Source organism: Trachurus trachurus, assembly GCF_905171665.1.
Source record: "Trachurus trachurus genome assembly, chromosome: 2".
Lineage (NCBI taxonomy): Eukaryota > Metazoa > Chordata > Actinopteri > Carangiformes > Carangidae > Trachurus > Trachurus trachurus.
Genome location: NC_139914.1, coordinates 7,860,028 through 7,877,360, shown reverse-complemented (window position 1 = coordinate 7,877,360; position 17,333 = coordinate 7,860,028). Strand labels below are relative to the sequence as shown.

General features: G+C 43.2%; 3 protein-coding genes across 3 annotated transcripts; 1 reads left to right on the top strand and 2 right to left on the bottom strand.

The window, feature by feature from the left end:
* Window positions 1-22: 22 nt before the first annotated feature.
* LOC310997991 (keratin, type II cytoskeletal 8-like) lies at window positions 23-4,179 on the bottom strand (the record flags this gene model as incomplete). The annotated part of the gene is made up of 9 exons (XM_083987875.1): window positions 23-225; window positions 400-425; window positions 515-735; window positions 1,468-1,593; window positions 1,683-1,847; window positions 1,949-2,044; window positions 2,652-2,712; window positions 2,801-3,009; window positions 4,018-4,179. 9 exons carry the CDS (start codon window positions 4,177-4,179, stop codon window positions 23-25), a joined length of 1,269 nt encoding a protein of 422 aa, XP_083844001.1.
* A 372-nt stretch (window positions 4,180-4,551) lies between these two features.
* On the top strand, window positions 4,552-8,163 carry LOC310997982 (keratin, type I cytoskeletal 18-like; the record flags this gene model as incomplete). The annotated part of the gene is made up of 8 exons (XM_083987863.1): window positions 4,552-4,929; window positions 5,155-5,237; window positions 5,392-5,548; window positions 5,638-5,799; window positions 5,883-6,008; window positions 6,564-6,793; window positions 7,025-7,059; window positions 7,805-8,163. The coding sequence occupies 8 exons, from the start codon at window positions 4,552-4,554 to the stop codon at window positions 8,161-8,163; spliced, it is 1,530 nt and encodes a 509-aa protein (XP_083843989.1).
* Window positions 8,164-9,427: 1,264 nt separating this feature from the next.
* arpc2 (actin related protein 2/3 complex, subunit 2) lies at window positions 9,428-16,362 on the bottom strand. Its single transcript, XM_083991249.1, has 10 exons — window positions 16,158-16,362; window positions 14,965-14,999; window positions 14,191-14,303; window positions 12,743-12,788; window positions 12,309-12,495; window positions 11,512-11,605; window positions 11,284-11,410; window positions 11,077-11,177; window positions 10,455-10,555; window positions 9,428-9,995 (listed from the first exon to the last, which is right to left on the bottom strand). The coding sequence occupies exons 1-10, from the start codon at window positions 16,229-16,231 to the stop codon at window positions 9,974-9,976; spliced, it is 900 nt and encodes a 299-aa protein (XP_083847375.1). The 5' UTR covers window positions 16,232-16,362; the 3' UTR covers window positions 9,428-9,973.
* Between the last annotated feature and the right edge of the window lie 971 nt (window positions 16,363-17,333).

Here is a 17,333-nt window from a genome sequence, read left to right as displayed (position 1 = left end):
GCAGACAGAGCGGTGAAGCAGCTCAGTCAGTGTAAAAGGAGTTTTCGGACACCACTTTGCCCGCCTCCACTTCCACCCGGATCAGCAGGCGTTTCTTGGAGGCCTGCTGGGTAACGCTGTCTTCTGGGTCAATGCTGGGTGCTGTGATGACTCTGGTTTCCGGGTCCGGTGACTTCTCCAGCCGCTGCTGCTGCTGCTGCTGCTGCTTAGGCTGCAGGTGAACGTCTGCGTGCAAGTAAGGACTTGGATTGGTTGGTTTGTTTTTTTTTAGAAATCTGAGCAGAAAAGAGTTTAGTGGGAAAGAAAACACGAATCAGTCATGAGAATGAAGTGGATGCAGGTTCTGATTGAGTTCATGTCTGCTGATTTCAGAAGAATAATAACAGAGGTCGTTCTCACCTCCTTGGCGCATGAGGTCGTACATCCTTCACAGAGACGGGAGCAGAGACAGATGTTAGTGCATGCAATCAATGCCTACAAATACACGCTTATGGATGGTGATGTGTTCAGGTACCTCTCCTCCTCGCCCTCCAGCAGCTTGCGGTAGGTGGCGATCTCGATGTCCAGGGCCAGCTTCAGGTTCATCAGCTCTTGGTGCTCGCGGATCTGCCCGGCCAAGTCCTGCTTGGCCCGCTTCAAGGCCTCCTCCAGCTTGCCGATGTTCTCCCGGGCCTTCACCAGCTTCTCGTCGCCGTCCGTCCTGACGTCGCTGATCTCCTTCTTCAGGGACTCTTCCTGCACAAGAGAAGAGGAAGAAGAAGAAAAAAAGGAGGAGTTAAAGGGATAGTAGCATTTTCTTTAAGTGGGGTTGTATGATTTACAAATAGCCCCTAAGTACTTTAATTGCAGTAGAAGACTTTCTGCACTCCTCCCATTAGCAACGCCAGCCGATAGCCCTGCCCAGAGATTTACAACATACAGTGTTGTGAATGGACCCAAACAAACGGCCTATTTTCACAGCCTAAAGAGGTTTTACCTGAAAAAAAATACACAGTTCCATTGTTCGCTATAATATAATTTCTTCCAGCCCCTCAGGGGGCAGGAAAAACGCCGTTTTTATTTGGAGCTAACCAACTGCTGATCGGCGGGCGCTAACCCTGGGCGGAGGGATACGTGAGTTGGTTAGGTCCAAATAAAAACTGTGTTTTTCCTGCACTTTAAAGGGCTGGAAAAAAGTATATTATAGCGAACAATGGAACTGTGTATTTTTTTCCCAGGTAAAACCTCTTTTAGGCCGCAGAAATAGGCCGTTTCTTTGGGTCTTTTCACAACACTGTATGTTGTAAATCTCTGGGCAGAGCTATGGGCTGGTGTTGCTAACGGGAGGAGTGCAGAGAGTCTTCTACTGCAATTAAAGTACTTAGGGGCTATTTGTAGATAATACAACCCCACTTTAAAAAAATGCTACTATCCCTTTAAGCAACCTTGGCTTTCCAGGTTTGCAGAATGTGCTTGTGTGATCCCCACCTTCCTGTGGAGAGCATCCAGGTCTCCGGTCAGCCTCTGGATGAGGCGCAGCAGGTCTGACATGTCCCTCTTCAAGTCGCGCACTTCCTGCTCACGCTGTCCTGCGTTTAAGACCATGGCGTCCATCTAAGTGGGAGAAGACGTGTTAAAAGGGTTAAAAACAAAAAAGAAAAGATCTATTCCGCTTTGTGAAGATGTGGTGTAATCCTTCTCACCTTCTTCTGGTTCCACTGCTCAGCCTCCTCCCTGCTGCGGGCGGCCATGTTGGCGTACTGGTTCTTCACACCCTGGATGATCCCGTCCATGTCCAGGGTGCGTTTGCCGTGGTCAGGTATGATCACCGTCTTGTTCTGGACCTGGGACTCCAGCTCCTTGATCTCCTGCAGGGGGCAGACACGAGCAGAAGAAGAAGCCGATGTGTTTGGTTTCAAACAAAAGCGGAAGCAATGATGAGAAGAAGGTAAAGAGGAAGCGCCGTTACCTCATCAAAGCCAACCCTGAGGAAGTCAAGCTTTCCCATCTCGTCCTCCAGCTCAAGAGCCAAGTTCACGGCCTCCAAGTGACCTTCATCCACATCCTGTTAAGCACAAATACATCAGATAAACATAAGGAACCTTTAAAGGGATAGTAGCATTTTTTTAAAGTGGGGTTTGTATGATCTACAAAAACCCCCTAAGTACTTTAATTGCATTAGAAGACTCTCTGCACTCCTCCCATTAGCAACGCCAGCCCATAGCTCTGCCCAGAGATTTACAACATACAGTGTTGTGAACAGACCCAAAGAAACGGCCTATTTTCGCGGCCTAAAAGAGGTTTTACCTGGAAAAAAAATACACAGTTCCATTGTTCACTATAATATAATTTTTTCCAGCCCTTCAAAGTGCAGGAAAAACGCAGTTTTTATTTGGACCTAACCAACTGTGTATTTTTTTTCAGGTAAAACCTATAGGCCGCGAAAATAGGCTGTTTCTTTGGGTCCATTCACAACACTGTATGTTGTAAATCTCTGGGCAGGGCTATGGGCTGGCGTTGCTAACGGGAGGAGTGCAGAGAGTCTTCTACTGCAATTAAAGTACTTAGGGGCTATTTGTAGATCATACAACCCCACTTTAAAAAAAATGCTACTATCCCTTTAATGTCCTGAATAGGTTGGATGGATAAGCAGAAATAGAAGCTCTCTGTACCTTCTTGGTGACAACAAAGTCATTCTCCAGGTCGGATTTCTTCTGGAACTCGTCCTCGTACCTGAGACCAGTTGAAGATAAAGTGTCAAAGATTAATTTTGCCAATTCAAGTCAATGTGTAGTGTCTTCAGAGTGAAGCTGCTGCTGACTTCTTCTTGGTGTCGTCCACCTCCACCAGGTTCTTGTCCAGCTCGGCCTGCAGCTTGTCCTGGTCGCGGAGCAGGTTCTCGATCTGCTCCTCCAGCTCGTTCTTCAGCTGCTTCACGATGTTGTCGATGTTGCCCTCGTAGTCCTCCTGCTCCTTCAGGATCTTCAGCTTGGTGTCCAGCTTTTTGTTCTCGTCCTCCAGGTGTTTCACCTGAGACGGAGACAGACGGAGGCGGAGGAGAGAGCAGACATGAAGAAGAATGTATAGGAGGGGGGGAAAGGAAAATAAAACAGCAGTAGATGTTAGGAATGCCACTGATGCCAAGTTACACAGTGTGTTATTACGTGATTCATCTAGATAATGACAGGTGAGGATGTTTTTGTACACTCGCTCTACATGTTTGCTCATGTTTCCAGTCTGTACATTAAATATATAGTGTACAGTTATGTTTGTTATGTGAAAAAGCAGTCATGTCCTCGAGGTGAGCAATGACCCCTCACTTCTCTTATTTCCCACTAGAGGGCGCCCCACCTGCTCTCCAGCATCTTCAAAGTGAAGTTGACTGAAAAACTTCATAGCCTCAGGTTACAGAATTATTCACAACAAACAGGAATGGGTTTGACACACCTTACTTTTTTTTTTTTTTTTTTCTTTTAACTTGAATATTGACAAATAAAATAAATAATCTTTATAATAGCCTATATAAATATAGCTTATATGACTGGCCATGGGTTTTGCAGTGGTTCATTAAGTGAAGAAAGAAATTAATAAACAATGACCCAGCACTACAACTTAAAAAATAAAATAAAATCCACAGACATATTGAATTAGTTTTTATCAAATAATAACTTCTTATTATTATAGCCCATCTAGATTCATGGAGCTATAGAAGTAAAACTATTATTTATTAGGCTATGTCTTTACAGCTTTTAAAACGTTTTATATAAATAACAGTCGAATTAATAGGATTTAATTAAATCCTAAACCTATTTAAGAAAACGCTTAATCTTTAAACTCACTTTTCATAATCTTATATGGTTGTTTGTTTATCTTACATTGAGATTAGAGTTTTAGTTTTTATTTTGGAATTATTTTAACTGAATAATTTGCTGTTTTTTGTTCTAAAAAAAAAAAAAAAAAAAGAGTTGCTATTGTCATTATTATTACTAGTAGTAGCTTATAGTAGAAGTAAAGGAAAGAGTGAAGTCATTTACAAACCTTGTCAATCAACCTGACGAACTTGTCGTTGAGTCCCACCATGTCGTCCTTCTCCCTGGATTTGCCCGAAGAGTCGATCTTGGTGTTGGTCGGCTGGCTCTTGGTGGGTCCATTGGTGCTGGGAGAGTATGACTGGCTGCTGTAGTCTCTTGGTTTGGACATGGTGAAGCTTCCCAAACAGCGACAAAGGTGTAGAAGCTGGACAGTTGAGCTGGATGACACCCTGAGCGCTCCGGATCAGCGCTTTTAAGGTAGGCAAGTACCACCCATCACCTCTCTGCTGCTCTGCAGGCGACCAATCAAGACAGGGCAAGTGCAAAATTACAGGGAGAAAAACAAAAGAGTCAACATGAAATACCTGAATTTCGACTTTAGACTAGTTTTTCCAGGAGTGGTGCCTGGCACCGGGAGCCAATGGCATCTGGGGGGTGGATTCGTGCGTAAAAACCTGGTATAAAACCCACCTGGGCTTGATCCATCCATCAGGTGACTCCAGTGTCCAAACTCAGCTCTCTCTCTCATCCAGCTGCTACCATGCCTTCAAACACCGCTGCCAGTATGTTCGGTGGAGCCGGGGGAAGGGGCTCCAGGGCGTCCGTGGCCAGCCTGGAGGGGCTGCGTAACGTGCTGCGCAACGAGCCGGACAAAGACTCCTCTCCCGCTGCTCCTGCGACCCCGGCCGCTGCCCCGGCTCCGGCCACACCGGCTCCTGCTCCGCTCCCGGCTGATGACAAGCACACCCTGCGGGGTCTGAACGACCGGCTGTCCGGCTACCTGGACAGGGTGAAGCAGCTGAAGCAGGAGAACGACGATATGGAGAAGCAGATCGATGCGATTCTGGCGAAGAGGAAAGCGCCCGAGGGACGGGACTGGGATGAGACTCAGAAACCCCTGGACGACCTGAAGAACAAGGTGAGACCCCAGATTCCTCTCTTTATATGTCTAGTAATGTAAATATTGATGATAAAAACTTTGAGACTTTGATAATTCATGCATTTGCCCAAGAAATATAAGAAATGCATTTAGAAAATAAAGCTTAATATAAATTTTGTCCTTTAATTAACCTTAGAATATTCCTAATAATATACATATGCAGTCTATGACTGATATACATCATGTGTTTTTTTTCTCCTTTAGATCAAAGACATCACAGTGGACAATGCCAAGCTGCTGCTCCAGATTGACAACACTAAACTGGCCAATGAGGACTTCAAAACCAAGTGGGTTTAAAAAAAAACAAAAGGGGGGAATTGGGCTCAGGAAAAAATACATAAGAATTTCACAATAAAAGCATATGGTCTTCAGAGTAATTAGGATGACAGTTTAAGTGGAGGTTGTGTGGATGATTGATGGGTTCCTCCTTCCTGTTTGCAGGCTGGATGACGAGACCAAAGCCCGCAAGGAACTGGAAAAAGACGTGGACGACCTGAAGAAGACCATCGAGGACACCAAGCAGAACTGCGAGCAGACCAAGAAAGAGACCGACCTGGTGAAGGACGAGCTGGCCCGCCTCAAGAAGGAACACAAAGACGTGAGGCCTCAAATGCTTAAATGTGACAGGTTGTTGTGTTTGTTGTGTGAGGTTTGGAGGAGGCAACGTTGTAACTGTGGCTCTTGCAGGAGGTGGACGTCCTGCGTGAGAAGATCAGGGAGTCCGAGGTGATCGTGGAGATCGACTCCAAGAACTCCAACCTGGACGAGATGCTTGACAAGATCCGCCGCCAGTACGACCAACTGGCCAAGAAGAACATGAAGGAGACCGACGAGTGGTATCAAAACAAGGTACATTTTGTCTCTTTCTCTCTTTCCTCATCTCCTTCCTCTCCTCTGTTCATCTCAACACATCGGCTCTTCTTGTTTTCCAGTTCGAGAACATCAAGGTGGTGGAGGCCCAGAACGTGGAGGTCTTGCAGACTGGAAAGACGGAGTATAAGGATCTGCTCAAACAGAAACAAATGCTGGAAATCAAGATCCAGAGTATGCAGAGCATGGTAACCACTCTCACCCACACAGCACATGATGACGCAATGCAACAAAGTGAACTCATCTGCAGCTGCAAACCACACAAACACATAGAGGGTTATTATAATGGATTTCAATAGAGATCTCATCTCAAGACGAGGTTTGAAATAAATACCTTGTTTTGACACATGAACCCTTCAAGTTCGCATAATTCAGTGACACCTGACTTACAGCAGACCCCATTCAGACCCCGTTCAGACCTGCAGCAAGGTCCTCGAACCCCTGAGGTTGCACTTGAGGCTTACAGGATCATATTTTCAGCCAAAATGTACTTCTTTCTTCACGTCAGGAATGCTCAAAGCTCCCACAGGGAGGGTCGACGACCTCTTATTTATCTTTTCACAAGCATTCCATGACCATACCCTGTTATTACACTGGAGACCTGCTACTACTGGACTTGCTCTTGCATAACAAGACAATGTACTGTATATTATGGAGAAGGCCCCTAAGAAGCTTTGGTGATTTGTTACAGTACGAGTTCTTCTAAAGTCTTCTTCGCCCTCGTCTTCTTTTTTTTTAATCAGGTCCGAAATCTGGAGGAGACCCTGAAGAACACCGAAATTGAATACGGCCAACAACTGGCCCCTCTCAACCAGATAATAAGGGACCTGTCGTCCGAGCTGGAGAAGGTGAGGGCGCAGGTGGAGAACCAGGTGGAGACCAACAAGAACCTGCTGTGTGTGAAGATGAAGCTGGAGTCGGAAATCAATGGCTACCAGCAACTGATCAACGGAATGACGTCTGATCCTGAAAGGTGAGGAATGATTTTGTCATATTTCCTTTCTTGTTCCTGGAGAATGTGTCTTATTATCCCTCTAGCATTTCTCTTATTTAGAAAGAATGTCCATAAATCATACTAAATGTCACTTTATAGTTTGACGTTTTGGAAAATGTCGTTCTTTAAAGGATTCAAAAGGAAGGAAAGCACAGTGAACCTGTTTTGCATGTGGTACGTTAGCATACTTATCCTTTTCTTCCCTGACAGCGCGGGGTTTTCTTTAGAGGATGCACTTCAGAACGGTAAGTCTAGCTGGAATTTAAAGAAAAGGGGGAAAAAAAGAAAACGCTTTAAACTTATGACTCTAGCATGTTTGAGAAGACTGGGATCAACACTGACTGAGATGCTTAAGTTTGCTCTTGTAGTGTATTTGGACACTTCTCCAATAGGAAAGAAAAGGGAAAAAAAGCAAATTGTCAGTATTTGACCCTTCTCTTCCCATTCGGTCATCTGTAGATTGGAAAGAGAAAGAAAGGTACAAGCCAGTGACCGACGGCCTTTGTTGCCAAATAACAGCTGAGCATTAAATGCAGTAACCACCTGGATTGCACCTTTCTTCCTTTCAGAATCAACAGCAGACCTCATAGTCACATGCAGAGTTCAACTTCAACTTTAACCCTCACGTCACTTATGATCAAAGGAATAGTTAAGCTGAATATGCCTATTCTTACTTCCTTTTTTTTTTTTTTTTGCCAGGAATCAAATGAGGTTATCTGCTCTAGAGACACCTCATTTAGCTCTTGGCAAGAAAGCTATAGGCATATTATACTATTCCTTCACAGTAAATTCAATCACTAAAGTGCACTCAAGTGTTGTTTGTCACTCTGCACCCTGTAAATGCATGCTATCACATCACGTCTGATTTAAACACTACACAAAATAAGAATCCTCAAAACAAATCTGACTGTCCAGAAGGAGCTCGTGGAGATTAAAGGAAAGCTGCAGGAGGAGGAAACACGCTGAATCTGATTCCACTTCTTGTTTCAGAGCTGTTAAAGCCTGAGGAGAAGGCGCCGGAGCAGCAGCAGGAAGTGGAGGAAGAAGCCCCCGTGAAGCAAGAAAGCGCCCCCTCTGATAAATCTGTCCCCCCCGAGGACATCGGCGCTGGAGCAGAGAAACCCATCGAAGCGGCGGTGGGAGACGTCGCCAGGGCCGACGCAGCAGCAGCTCCAAAAAACGCCCCCACTGAGAAGAAAAAGAAATCCAAAGCTAAAACTAAAACTGAGGGTTCATCCTCATCCTCTTCTTCTTCCTCCTCCTCCTCTTCTTCTTCTTCGTCTTCCTCCTCTGATTCTGAGAAAGAAGCTGAAAAGCCAAAGAATGAGGATGAAGTTGCCAAAGCTTGATCTTAAAAAGCTTTTTGTTTTTCCTGCTCTGTCCTTTCATCTTATCTAGCATATCTAGCATATCAAACTCTGTCCTGCTGTTGCTGCTACTATGAGGTTGTACAAGTGTATTTTACGAGATGTGACTTAAATAAATACATTTGCTTTCAACAGAAAACCATAATACAGCGTTTGTCCTTTGCTTTTTTACACTTATTTCCTATAGACAGCCCTTAAAATACAGAAAAACTGTAAAAATCATTTCATATAACACAAGAAAAGCAACAACAAACCATCTTGTGTTTGGTATTCTTGCTTAAAAATGACTTCAAATTATAATTTTTGTTCAACTGACTATTATCTTATGCTGCCAATGCTGGAGGGCTGGGTCCCAGGCCACCTCTCAAGCGTTGCACCTATATATGAACACAATAAGGGAAAATGGAAAAGAATAATGGAAGATCTAATAACGAGTAGCTAGAGGACAAAAGAAGAAAGAATACAAACAAACAGATTTAATGACAAACTGCTTAATACTAAAGAGCAGTTTTTGTATCACCATGTTATGTTATGGCATTGTCGGTATCATAGTATGTGTTGTGTAGAGCTGTGGTTCACACAGTGGGCTGCTAATAATACTAATAATTAATATACTAGCTACATGTATTTCCAATCCATATGAAACTTTGGTTAATGTTCAATAATCTTTATGTACTAAAACAGCTATTAAAAAAATCTATCAGACAGTTTGTCTCAGGTTAGGGGTACTTAACATCATGAGATTGCTGTGTTATAGTGTCGTTCATGCATTCACTTAGAGAGGAGGGAAGTTGTGTAGATAAGCATTTTGTAGAGCAGTAACTTAAAAAATTGTGACAAATCTGTTGTAAATAATATGCATAATATTTTAAATCAAGAGTTGGCTTATTTAAATAGGGCTCATTTGACATGACTTTCCCACTAGTAATACTGCAATTAATCATCATGCATCCTGCAAAACATCTGTTGGAAAGCATTTACCCACCTGGCAAGGAAAGAAAGCACACAAATTCAGGCAGGTAAAAACTTTTGTCTAACTATAGTCACCTATTTTCAAGTTATGTAGAAAGGACAATCTTCACTTTGAACCACAGCAACATTAACTTACCACTGACAAAAATAACAGAACCTCCGCACTGTTTCTTCCCATTACCATTGGCCTGTCCATTCTTGACACAATCATCCTCTGTTAATCCAAGTGCAGTCGTATGAACAGAATCAAAAACTTTTTTTTTTTTTTGGAAGAGTGATTTATTTTTCTTTTTTCAAATGACAAATGGTACAGACGACATGAAGCACAGAGAGGGGGAGAGGAGGGGATTGAAATCATCCAGTACATGTATATTGCATGGTGAGGATTCAGGAGGGGGTCGGGGGGGGGGGGCAAGCAAGAGTACCAAATGGAGTAAAAGATATCGTATCAAAAATTTTTCATATATATATTTATATAGGACTAATAATTCTCTTTAACTATGCAAAGCAAGGAATGCCCTTTTTTCCATTTATCTTGAGCCTTGGCTGTCCCTAGGTAGAGCCAACATTATTATTCATTAAACACAAACAAATGATGAAAAAAAAAATAAAACAGACTGGACACTTTTTTTTTGGGGGGGGGGGGGGCTGGGTGGGGCAGGGCGGGGGGGGGGGGGGCATTTCGAGGCATCCTGGAGTCCTGCCTGATGTGGCATTGAGTCTCAGTGTGGCGCGGCTGGGCGTGTCCACCGTGGGGGTTTTTGATTTCTCTGATGGGGTTGGTGGGTGGGTGGGTGGGTTGGTTGGGTGGGTGTCGGCCTCAGCGGGAGAAGGTCTTTCCACTGGAGGAGGACAAGAAAGCAGAGGTGAACAAAAAGGCAACAACATGCCAGTGTGTCTGGAAAAATAAAGCTGATTCTGATAAGCGCGAGGAATCTGTGTTATGTTTTTCTCTGCCAATGTGATACCATTTCCTTTTTGCCAAACCTGTGGCTCTGGACACGTTTGCCTCGTCTCCAAAACTCACAAACATGGCGTTTATCTGGTTCTTCCCATGACACATTAACCAGAGAACAGGGACCTTTTGTGCCAACATTGTATAAATCTCCCAATTATCTCAAAAAGGGGCTAAAAGGCTGACAGCGTATCCGTAGCTGCTGGGAGGTTTTAGTTGTGTTTGAGCCTGACTCACTGTCACGCACACCTCAAAAACACACAGAGACTCATAAAAACACTTCTATCTAAAATAAGCAGAACCCACCCATGAGCTGTAAAACAAATAAATATAAAACTCTACTCACGACATGGTCTTCATCTCCTTCTTCTCGGCGTCGGGCCGAGCGCGGTTCAGCACCTTGAGGAAGTCCGACGTCTTGGCCCTCATGCGTGTGTGAATGTAGGCCTGCGAAACACACAACGAGATTCTCATCAGGAAAATATCCGCATCTGTGTGCGTTAGCGGCCCAACAAGACCTTTGTTTCCACAGAAATCAAGATGCAGAGTCTTAAACGCGGTATGCAGTGTTAGGGCAGACACATCCATTTACCGAATTCCCGCCATTCCTGAGTTTCAACTCAACCGCCCACCTGCCCATAGATGGGCCAACCCCTGACTCCTTCTAGTCTGAGGCGAAAGCATCCGCTACCACTTTCAGTAGTCGTCGGAGCACCAGTAATTACAAAACAACAACAGCATGCCAATCATCCAAACATTTGGTCTGTCATGCGTCCATTAACGCCCACGCACAGCTCCAGAAACCTGTATGATCACTGAGGGTGGTAGAGCAAGAAAAGTGGGAAAAAAAGTGGCTTTGATCTCACCTGTCTGGACTTTCTGTTGGTCTTTCACTGGAATTGTGTAACAACTGCTGTCGAAAACACAATACACAAAGCTGTACATATACATATCCCCTGTTGACTGACCTTGGAGCACTTTATGTGGTAGTGCAGGTAGTCCCTGAAGGTGTGGATGAGGTTGATGGTGTTGTCTCTGGCATTGGCGTTGGTGTGACGTGGGAACAGGACTAGAAGATGAAAAACACAATAAAATACAAAGTCACAACAGGAACAGGAGGAGGAGATGGGACATAAGGACGTGTTTTGTTTTGTCTTAGTGGACTGGACGCTGACCGAAGGTGATGTATCCGATGTTGTCCCCGACGGCGGCGTCCGTGTCCTTCAGCTCCAGCGGCGGCTCCCTGTGGCTGAACAGCACCTGTGGGGCCGTGTGGCTGGCTCGCCGGCCCTCTTTGAACTCCTACACACAGAAACAGTTTCAGCTCAATGCATTCAATCCATTCATTTTATTATTATAATGTTGCTACGTTTGCGTTCATCTACGTATCTGGCCTCACGGACCTGCATGAAGACTTTGCCGATGATGACGTCGTCGTCGTCCTTGAACACTGTGCTGAACACGACCGTCACCCTGTCCTTCTTGGCCTCCAAATACCTGAGCAGACAGAACATGACAAATGTGTCAGCAGATATCCATCACTGTGGGAGAAATCATGGTAACATGACCCGAAGTATGTTTTATGCTCATGTCATTTCCTGGTTTCCCTCATCAAATACACAATCCAACATCTCCAAAACACTCTGGTGAACAAGTTGTGACCTGCACATTCACCACGCTATGAGATTATAACAGAACAATACCAGAGAGAGTTGTTTTCGTGGTAAATTCATGAGAAAACCGCTGATCGTGTTCCCATCCGGGACAGTTTTTTGGCAAGCAGTCTCTGTGTTTACCTCTAAAACAACGGATCAGGTCGCTACAGACAGGAAACTGGATGCGTTGTGCTGTTACTCAGACTCAAGCATCAGCGGTTTTGAATGAATTTGCCTCTAAAACAACTCTGTCTGGTAAAGTTCTGTTATTATCTCATAGCGTGGTGAATGTGCAGGTCACAACTTGTCCACCAGAGCGTTTGAAGTTGTTGGATTGTGTATTTGATGAGTTTGATGAGGGAAACCAACCAACCAACCCATGAGCCTCCGTAGCGTAGCTCTGAGCAGCTCATGGCTCTGCTCCACCGTTCTAAAAACAGCTTGCACCGACAATTAAAGGTAATGAACCTACTGCTGAAACTATAGGGATTATGGCAATGGGCCAATTTGCAAAAATGTTAAACTATCCCTTTAAAGACACCTACATGGACTCGTCATCTCTGTAGTGGACCACGGCCCTCTTCTCGCCCTCTTTGCCCTCTTCCTGGAACTTGAAGTACTTTTCAAACACCGAGGCGAAGCAGTTCCTCTTCAGCATCCCGGCCTGGTGGACAACCTCATCTTTGTTGGCTGGTAGTGCGTCCAGGTCGTAGAGGAGGGACACGTTGTAGCCTGGGAGGAAGATGCCGCACTTAATATCACACTTGAACCATGTGAGCTACCACAAGCTAAAAATAACTAAAAGATACGTTGTCTAGAAATGAGGAACAAACAAACACCCTTTTGTCGAAGGCTATGCAAACTGCGTTGAAGTGTTAAAATCTGAAAACCCAAGCGGAGGCGTCTAATTATCTCAAAACATAATGATGAGGCTGTCACTGATTTCTTAAAGCAGATGGGTAACTTTCTGAGAACTTACCCGCCTCTGTTGAGACCAGGAAATTCTCATAGACCCTCTTGAGCAGCTGGAATTAAAAAGAAGAACTCTATTCACATCTCACAACAAAATGAAACAGTTAATAGAGGAAGCAAATAAAAGGTTAAATCAGCTTATAAATAGGTTTAATGCAGCTACTTGGCAGCTGGAACGGAAAGGGTGAAGGAGATTATTTGCATGCTTTGATTTGATTTAAAAAAAAGACAAAATAAAAAACAAGAACAGGTACGATCAAAGCCATCCTTTGATTCTGAGAAGACTGGTGTCATTTTCTGCCTGTGGGAATCTCAGCGGATGTTTTAAGAGCAGAGAAGAAAGGCACACAAACGTCAAGACAAACAAAAGCGGGGAGATAAGGAGAGAGAGAGAGAGATGAGAGATTCAGCCAGGAGGAGGAGTGTGGTCTGGAGGTCTTAAAGGGGCTACAGTCGCAGTGCTGGGCCCCCTCTATAATGGATACCTGTCATTGTGGAATGAACTGAGGTCGACTTAGCAGGATTATGCAAATACAGCTCAGGAATGACGATAATGTTCAAGCAAAAGTCCACAAAGAGAAGCGTAGTGCGCCGCTTGGTTCCTCTTAGCAGGAAGATACGACAATAAACAAACATCTCACACATTTTAACAGCCTACTGCTTTCCAACTAGAGTTTTCATTGGCTGAGCAGCTGAATGCGACAGTGTTGAGCCGCTCTCTCATCTCTCTGCTCTTAGTTTTAGGGAACAATGAGGGAAGTCGCTGGACTGCAGCCAAGATACATTCACACTCACACACACACACAGTGGTTGCTGCTCGCAGTCAGCACTTCCTCAACCCGGGGTGAGTCACACAAACTCACTTCCTGTTTCTACCAGAGGCCTCGGCAGCTGCTTTCTTCCTTACATGGCAACAGAGCTCTTATGGTCGAGGTGTGTTTTATGTATGATTGTGTATGCAAATATAAATCATGACCCCATTCTGCTTTGTTAAATCAGATTAAAAAAACCAAAAGACCAGAAAGCTGCAGACATATGTGTATTCTTGACCTGTGAATGTTTTCTTTAGTTTTTTTCGGGTCACCTGTGGTTCTACAGAATATCATTGCTGAGATCAGAACTAAGGCATGAGAGAAACTGCTGACCCCACGGAAGATCGCTGGTTTATTTTTGCACTGGAGGAACAGTGCGTCAGAAAGCCACATCTGAATTTAAAACTGTTCTACACTCAACATCTCAGCTCTCAGCATTATTTCAGACATGTGAATGTTTTTCCAGGACTTGCAGACACTCTGGGTTGTTTTAGCTGTGGATTTTGGGTACTGTATGTGCACATCTGCTTAAGGACGTGACAGAACTGACGGCTGCTGAGGCCTCATTTCTGTCCCGACAGGCACAGAGAGTTTATGTTCCTCCCCTTTTCTCTTTCTCTTCATGTGTGTGTGCGTGTGTTACCTCGTCAGCTCCATGCTCCTGCAGCTCCTTGTAGAACTTCAGGGAGATGCTGACCATCACTTTGGTCTTGTCCCCGTTTGGGTTGGAGATGTGGTACAAGACGCCATCGAAATCTGCAGCACAGAGGAACATCTGGTCACTGATAATAAGAGACAAAACCTCCTGATCCTGGATCTGTACCTGCAGCCTCTTGTGTCATCTCCATTAATACATTCGTTATTTCAGTCAATTACACACGTAACTAACACTTTGTGTCATCTGCAGCGATTCCCAGCAGGGCTGAGGATATGTAATAGATTAATTGCAACATAGGAAGATAATAGTTAGGATGAAAGCAGCAGCATCACTACCCATTAACTGCTTGAAATAGCATCACACGCACACAGTGGCTTAAAAACAGGAGAGATTAAAGCACATGTCACTGTCAGTTTTCAGCCCATCAAAAACTACTGACCACAAGACTTGGTCCAGCCCTATCCACAAATATTACACAAAGCACTAGTGGGACGTTACGCAAAACAAATACGCTGCACAAAATGACAGAAAACCACCACAGGACAGTTGTAATGCATGTTACGCCTGTTACTGCACATCTATTCAGCTGTTAGGACATGTTAACTGTTGACTTTAAGGAAATTATGTAAACTACTAATAATGATACAACCCTAACAATTTCAGCCACACTGTGTGGTCAAATCTAAACAATGACGTCCAAAGCAGCTCCACATAGTGTATAGCGGTCTGTCTGTTACATAAGATGCCTCATAACCTCACCTGCAAATGTCACATCGACGGCCTCTGGTTTGGTTCTGCAAGAAGACAAAATTAGGAAATTCATGAGGCATCAGCTTCAGAGTCATAACTCGCTTTCCCATCAATTTTCAAATCATTTTAAAACATTAACTTTACATTTTTAGTAACCTGCAAATCAACTTAGAAACAACTGCAGCTCTACAGCAGATGCTACATTTACTAGTATGTATTATTTGTTAATATTATTAATCCTTAAACACTTGTATTTTCTACTTTCTCTTGGCCAACATAAAACTATTTGAGGGATGCACGGTCGTAATTGAGGACTTTTAAAGATGCTGCAGCAACTTGTCCAGGCTGCACAGAGAGCCTGCTCCAAGCAGCTGCAGCTCAGCTGTGCAGCACAGACTTGACTCAGCTTGAATACCGGAATGCGGAAGCTGGCGAGAGATAGAGAGAGGGGGCAATAGTTAGCCCTCAAGTAGCCGCTGAGTGCTTCTGTGCAAGTAAAATAAATGGGATTTATTGAGGGGAAAACACCGAGTTTAATGTGATATGAGCATCCTAATGTTATTAGAGTGTGATTAATGATAAACACGAGGAATTACTGTTAAATCGTTGTATCAATAAGTCTCATAAATGTGTCCGCCATGAGTAAAAAAAATGCATTAATCTGAATTCAGATGCAGATAATAATAATAAAAAAGCCTATTAATACAACGTTGTCTGTGCTTTGTTATGGATTCATCTCATATTTAATAAATTAGCAACAAACATTAGCTTCACTGCCCTAAATCGGGTGGGTTATTTACGATCTGCAATCTCGTAAAGTTATTTAAATGTGTTATATTATGTACCGGTGAAGTCACTCTTTGCTAGATAGCCTGAAATATTTTTTGTCATTTTGCTTCTACCAGGGGGGAGATAACTGTCTTTTGAGGATGACATTTTTGGCATAACACCGGCCGTGCAGACAGACACACCCCAGCTTCAGGCAAACTAGCCACAGCGGCTCGGTAAGCTAACACAGCCTGTATTTTATGTATTTATTAATTCATTTTTAACACATTTTTTCCTCTTTAAACCCAAAATAAACGATCGCCTATCTGACGTGTGCAAACCTGTAGCTGTTTCTCAGCTGCTTCGTTGAAATGCTAAAGGGGAAGCTAGCTGGCGTTAGCAATGCTAATCCAGGTGTAACAATGATTTCTCACCCGTTGGATGCGCCGTCGAACTTCAACGTCAGCGTCTCCTCTATGATGCGGTTATTGATTTCTAACAGGATCATGGCAGCGAGGAAGAGAGGGGGGAATGATCGGATGGAGCTATGAGGTGGGATTAACCTCTTTGTGTCAAATTTCTGCAAATTTTTCCTCCCTTGACAGACTGGACCGTTTCCGCCGAGGCTCCTTCCGCCTGTCGCTTCCGCGTATTTTAGACTCAGGACCCCCAGATCAGACGAGGGCGTCCGCGGTGATGCCTGTGATAAAGTCGCAAACACAATCAATCATGTGTATTGTGAGTACTTTTTTGAGTTTTAATTTTTATTTACACATGTACTACCATTCTAATTCAACAAATATCCAATAATAGACAAATAAAAGTTTTTTATATATATATATATAGATATATATAAAAACCCAAATTCACAAAGAGCAGCTCCCAAATTATAAATATTTCTGGTTTTCTTAGCCTCCTCAGAGGTGCTGCTGGAGATTTTGGGCCCCATGAAAAGGAATCCTTTCCAAATTATAGCTGTTTTACATAAAACAGTGCTTTTTAATTATTATTATTATTATTATTATTATTATTATTATTATTATTATTATTATTATTATTATTATTATTATTTTTACCATAATTTCCATAGCTATTTGTGAAAAGAACAACATGACAGGTGCTTGGTAGGATAAGCACTGAATATATTAATTACCATTATATTATACATAAAATATATTGTGTCTTTTTTTTTGTCAGTATTGTAATTTTTTTGGCACCTCAAATGGTAAATTATATATATATATAGATTTGCTAATATTGGTTGATCAAAAAGACATTTGAAAAATTATCTTGGATTTTAAAATGGTATTTTACAGTAGGTTCTTATACATTTTATTTATCATAGCTACAACTCATGGCAAATCTTTATTTACATGCTTCTATGCATATTAAAGGATGATTATGTAGTACTCCAATGCTGTGTAACATGCCTTTGTATTATTTTGTCCATCCTGGCTTTTTATACACTTTTCTGTAAAATATGCTACTTTTGATCATCTCAAGGTGTACTTAATAAACCAAACAAACCATATAAAGTAGGCCTATACATGTCAAGATGCTGATACCTGACATGCAGTGACAAAGGCATACATTGTCCTTTCACATGTTGG

What these genes read in the sequence shown, in the direction of transcription:
- arpc2 (XM_083991249.1), bottom strand. Translation starts at nt 16,231, where the DNA reads ATGATCCTGTTAGAAATCAATAACCGCATCATAGAGGAGACGCTGACG. An exon ending in CGTCGATGTGACATTTGCAG is followed by an intron (nt 14,304 to 14,964) that starts GTGAGGTTATGA and finishes TCTGTGCTGCAG; the next exon opens with ATTTCGATGGCGTCTTGTAC. An exon ending in TACAGAGATGACGAGTCCAT is followed by an intron (nt 11,606 to 12,308) that starts GTAGGTGTCTTT and finishes CTGTCTGCTCAG; the next exon opens with GTATTTGGAGGCCAAGAAGG.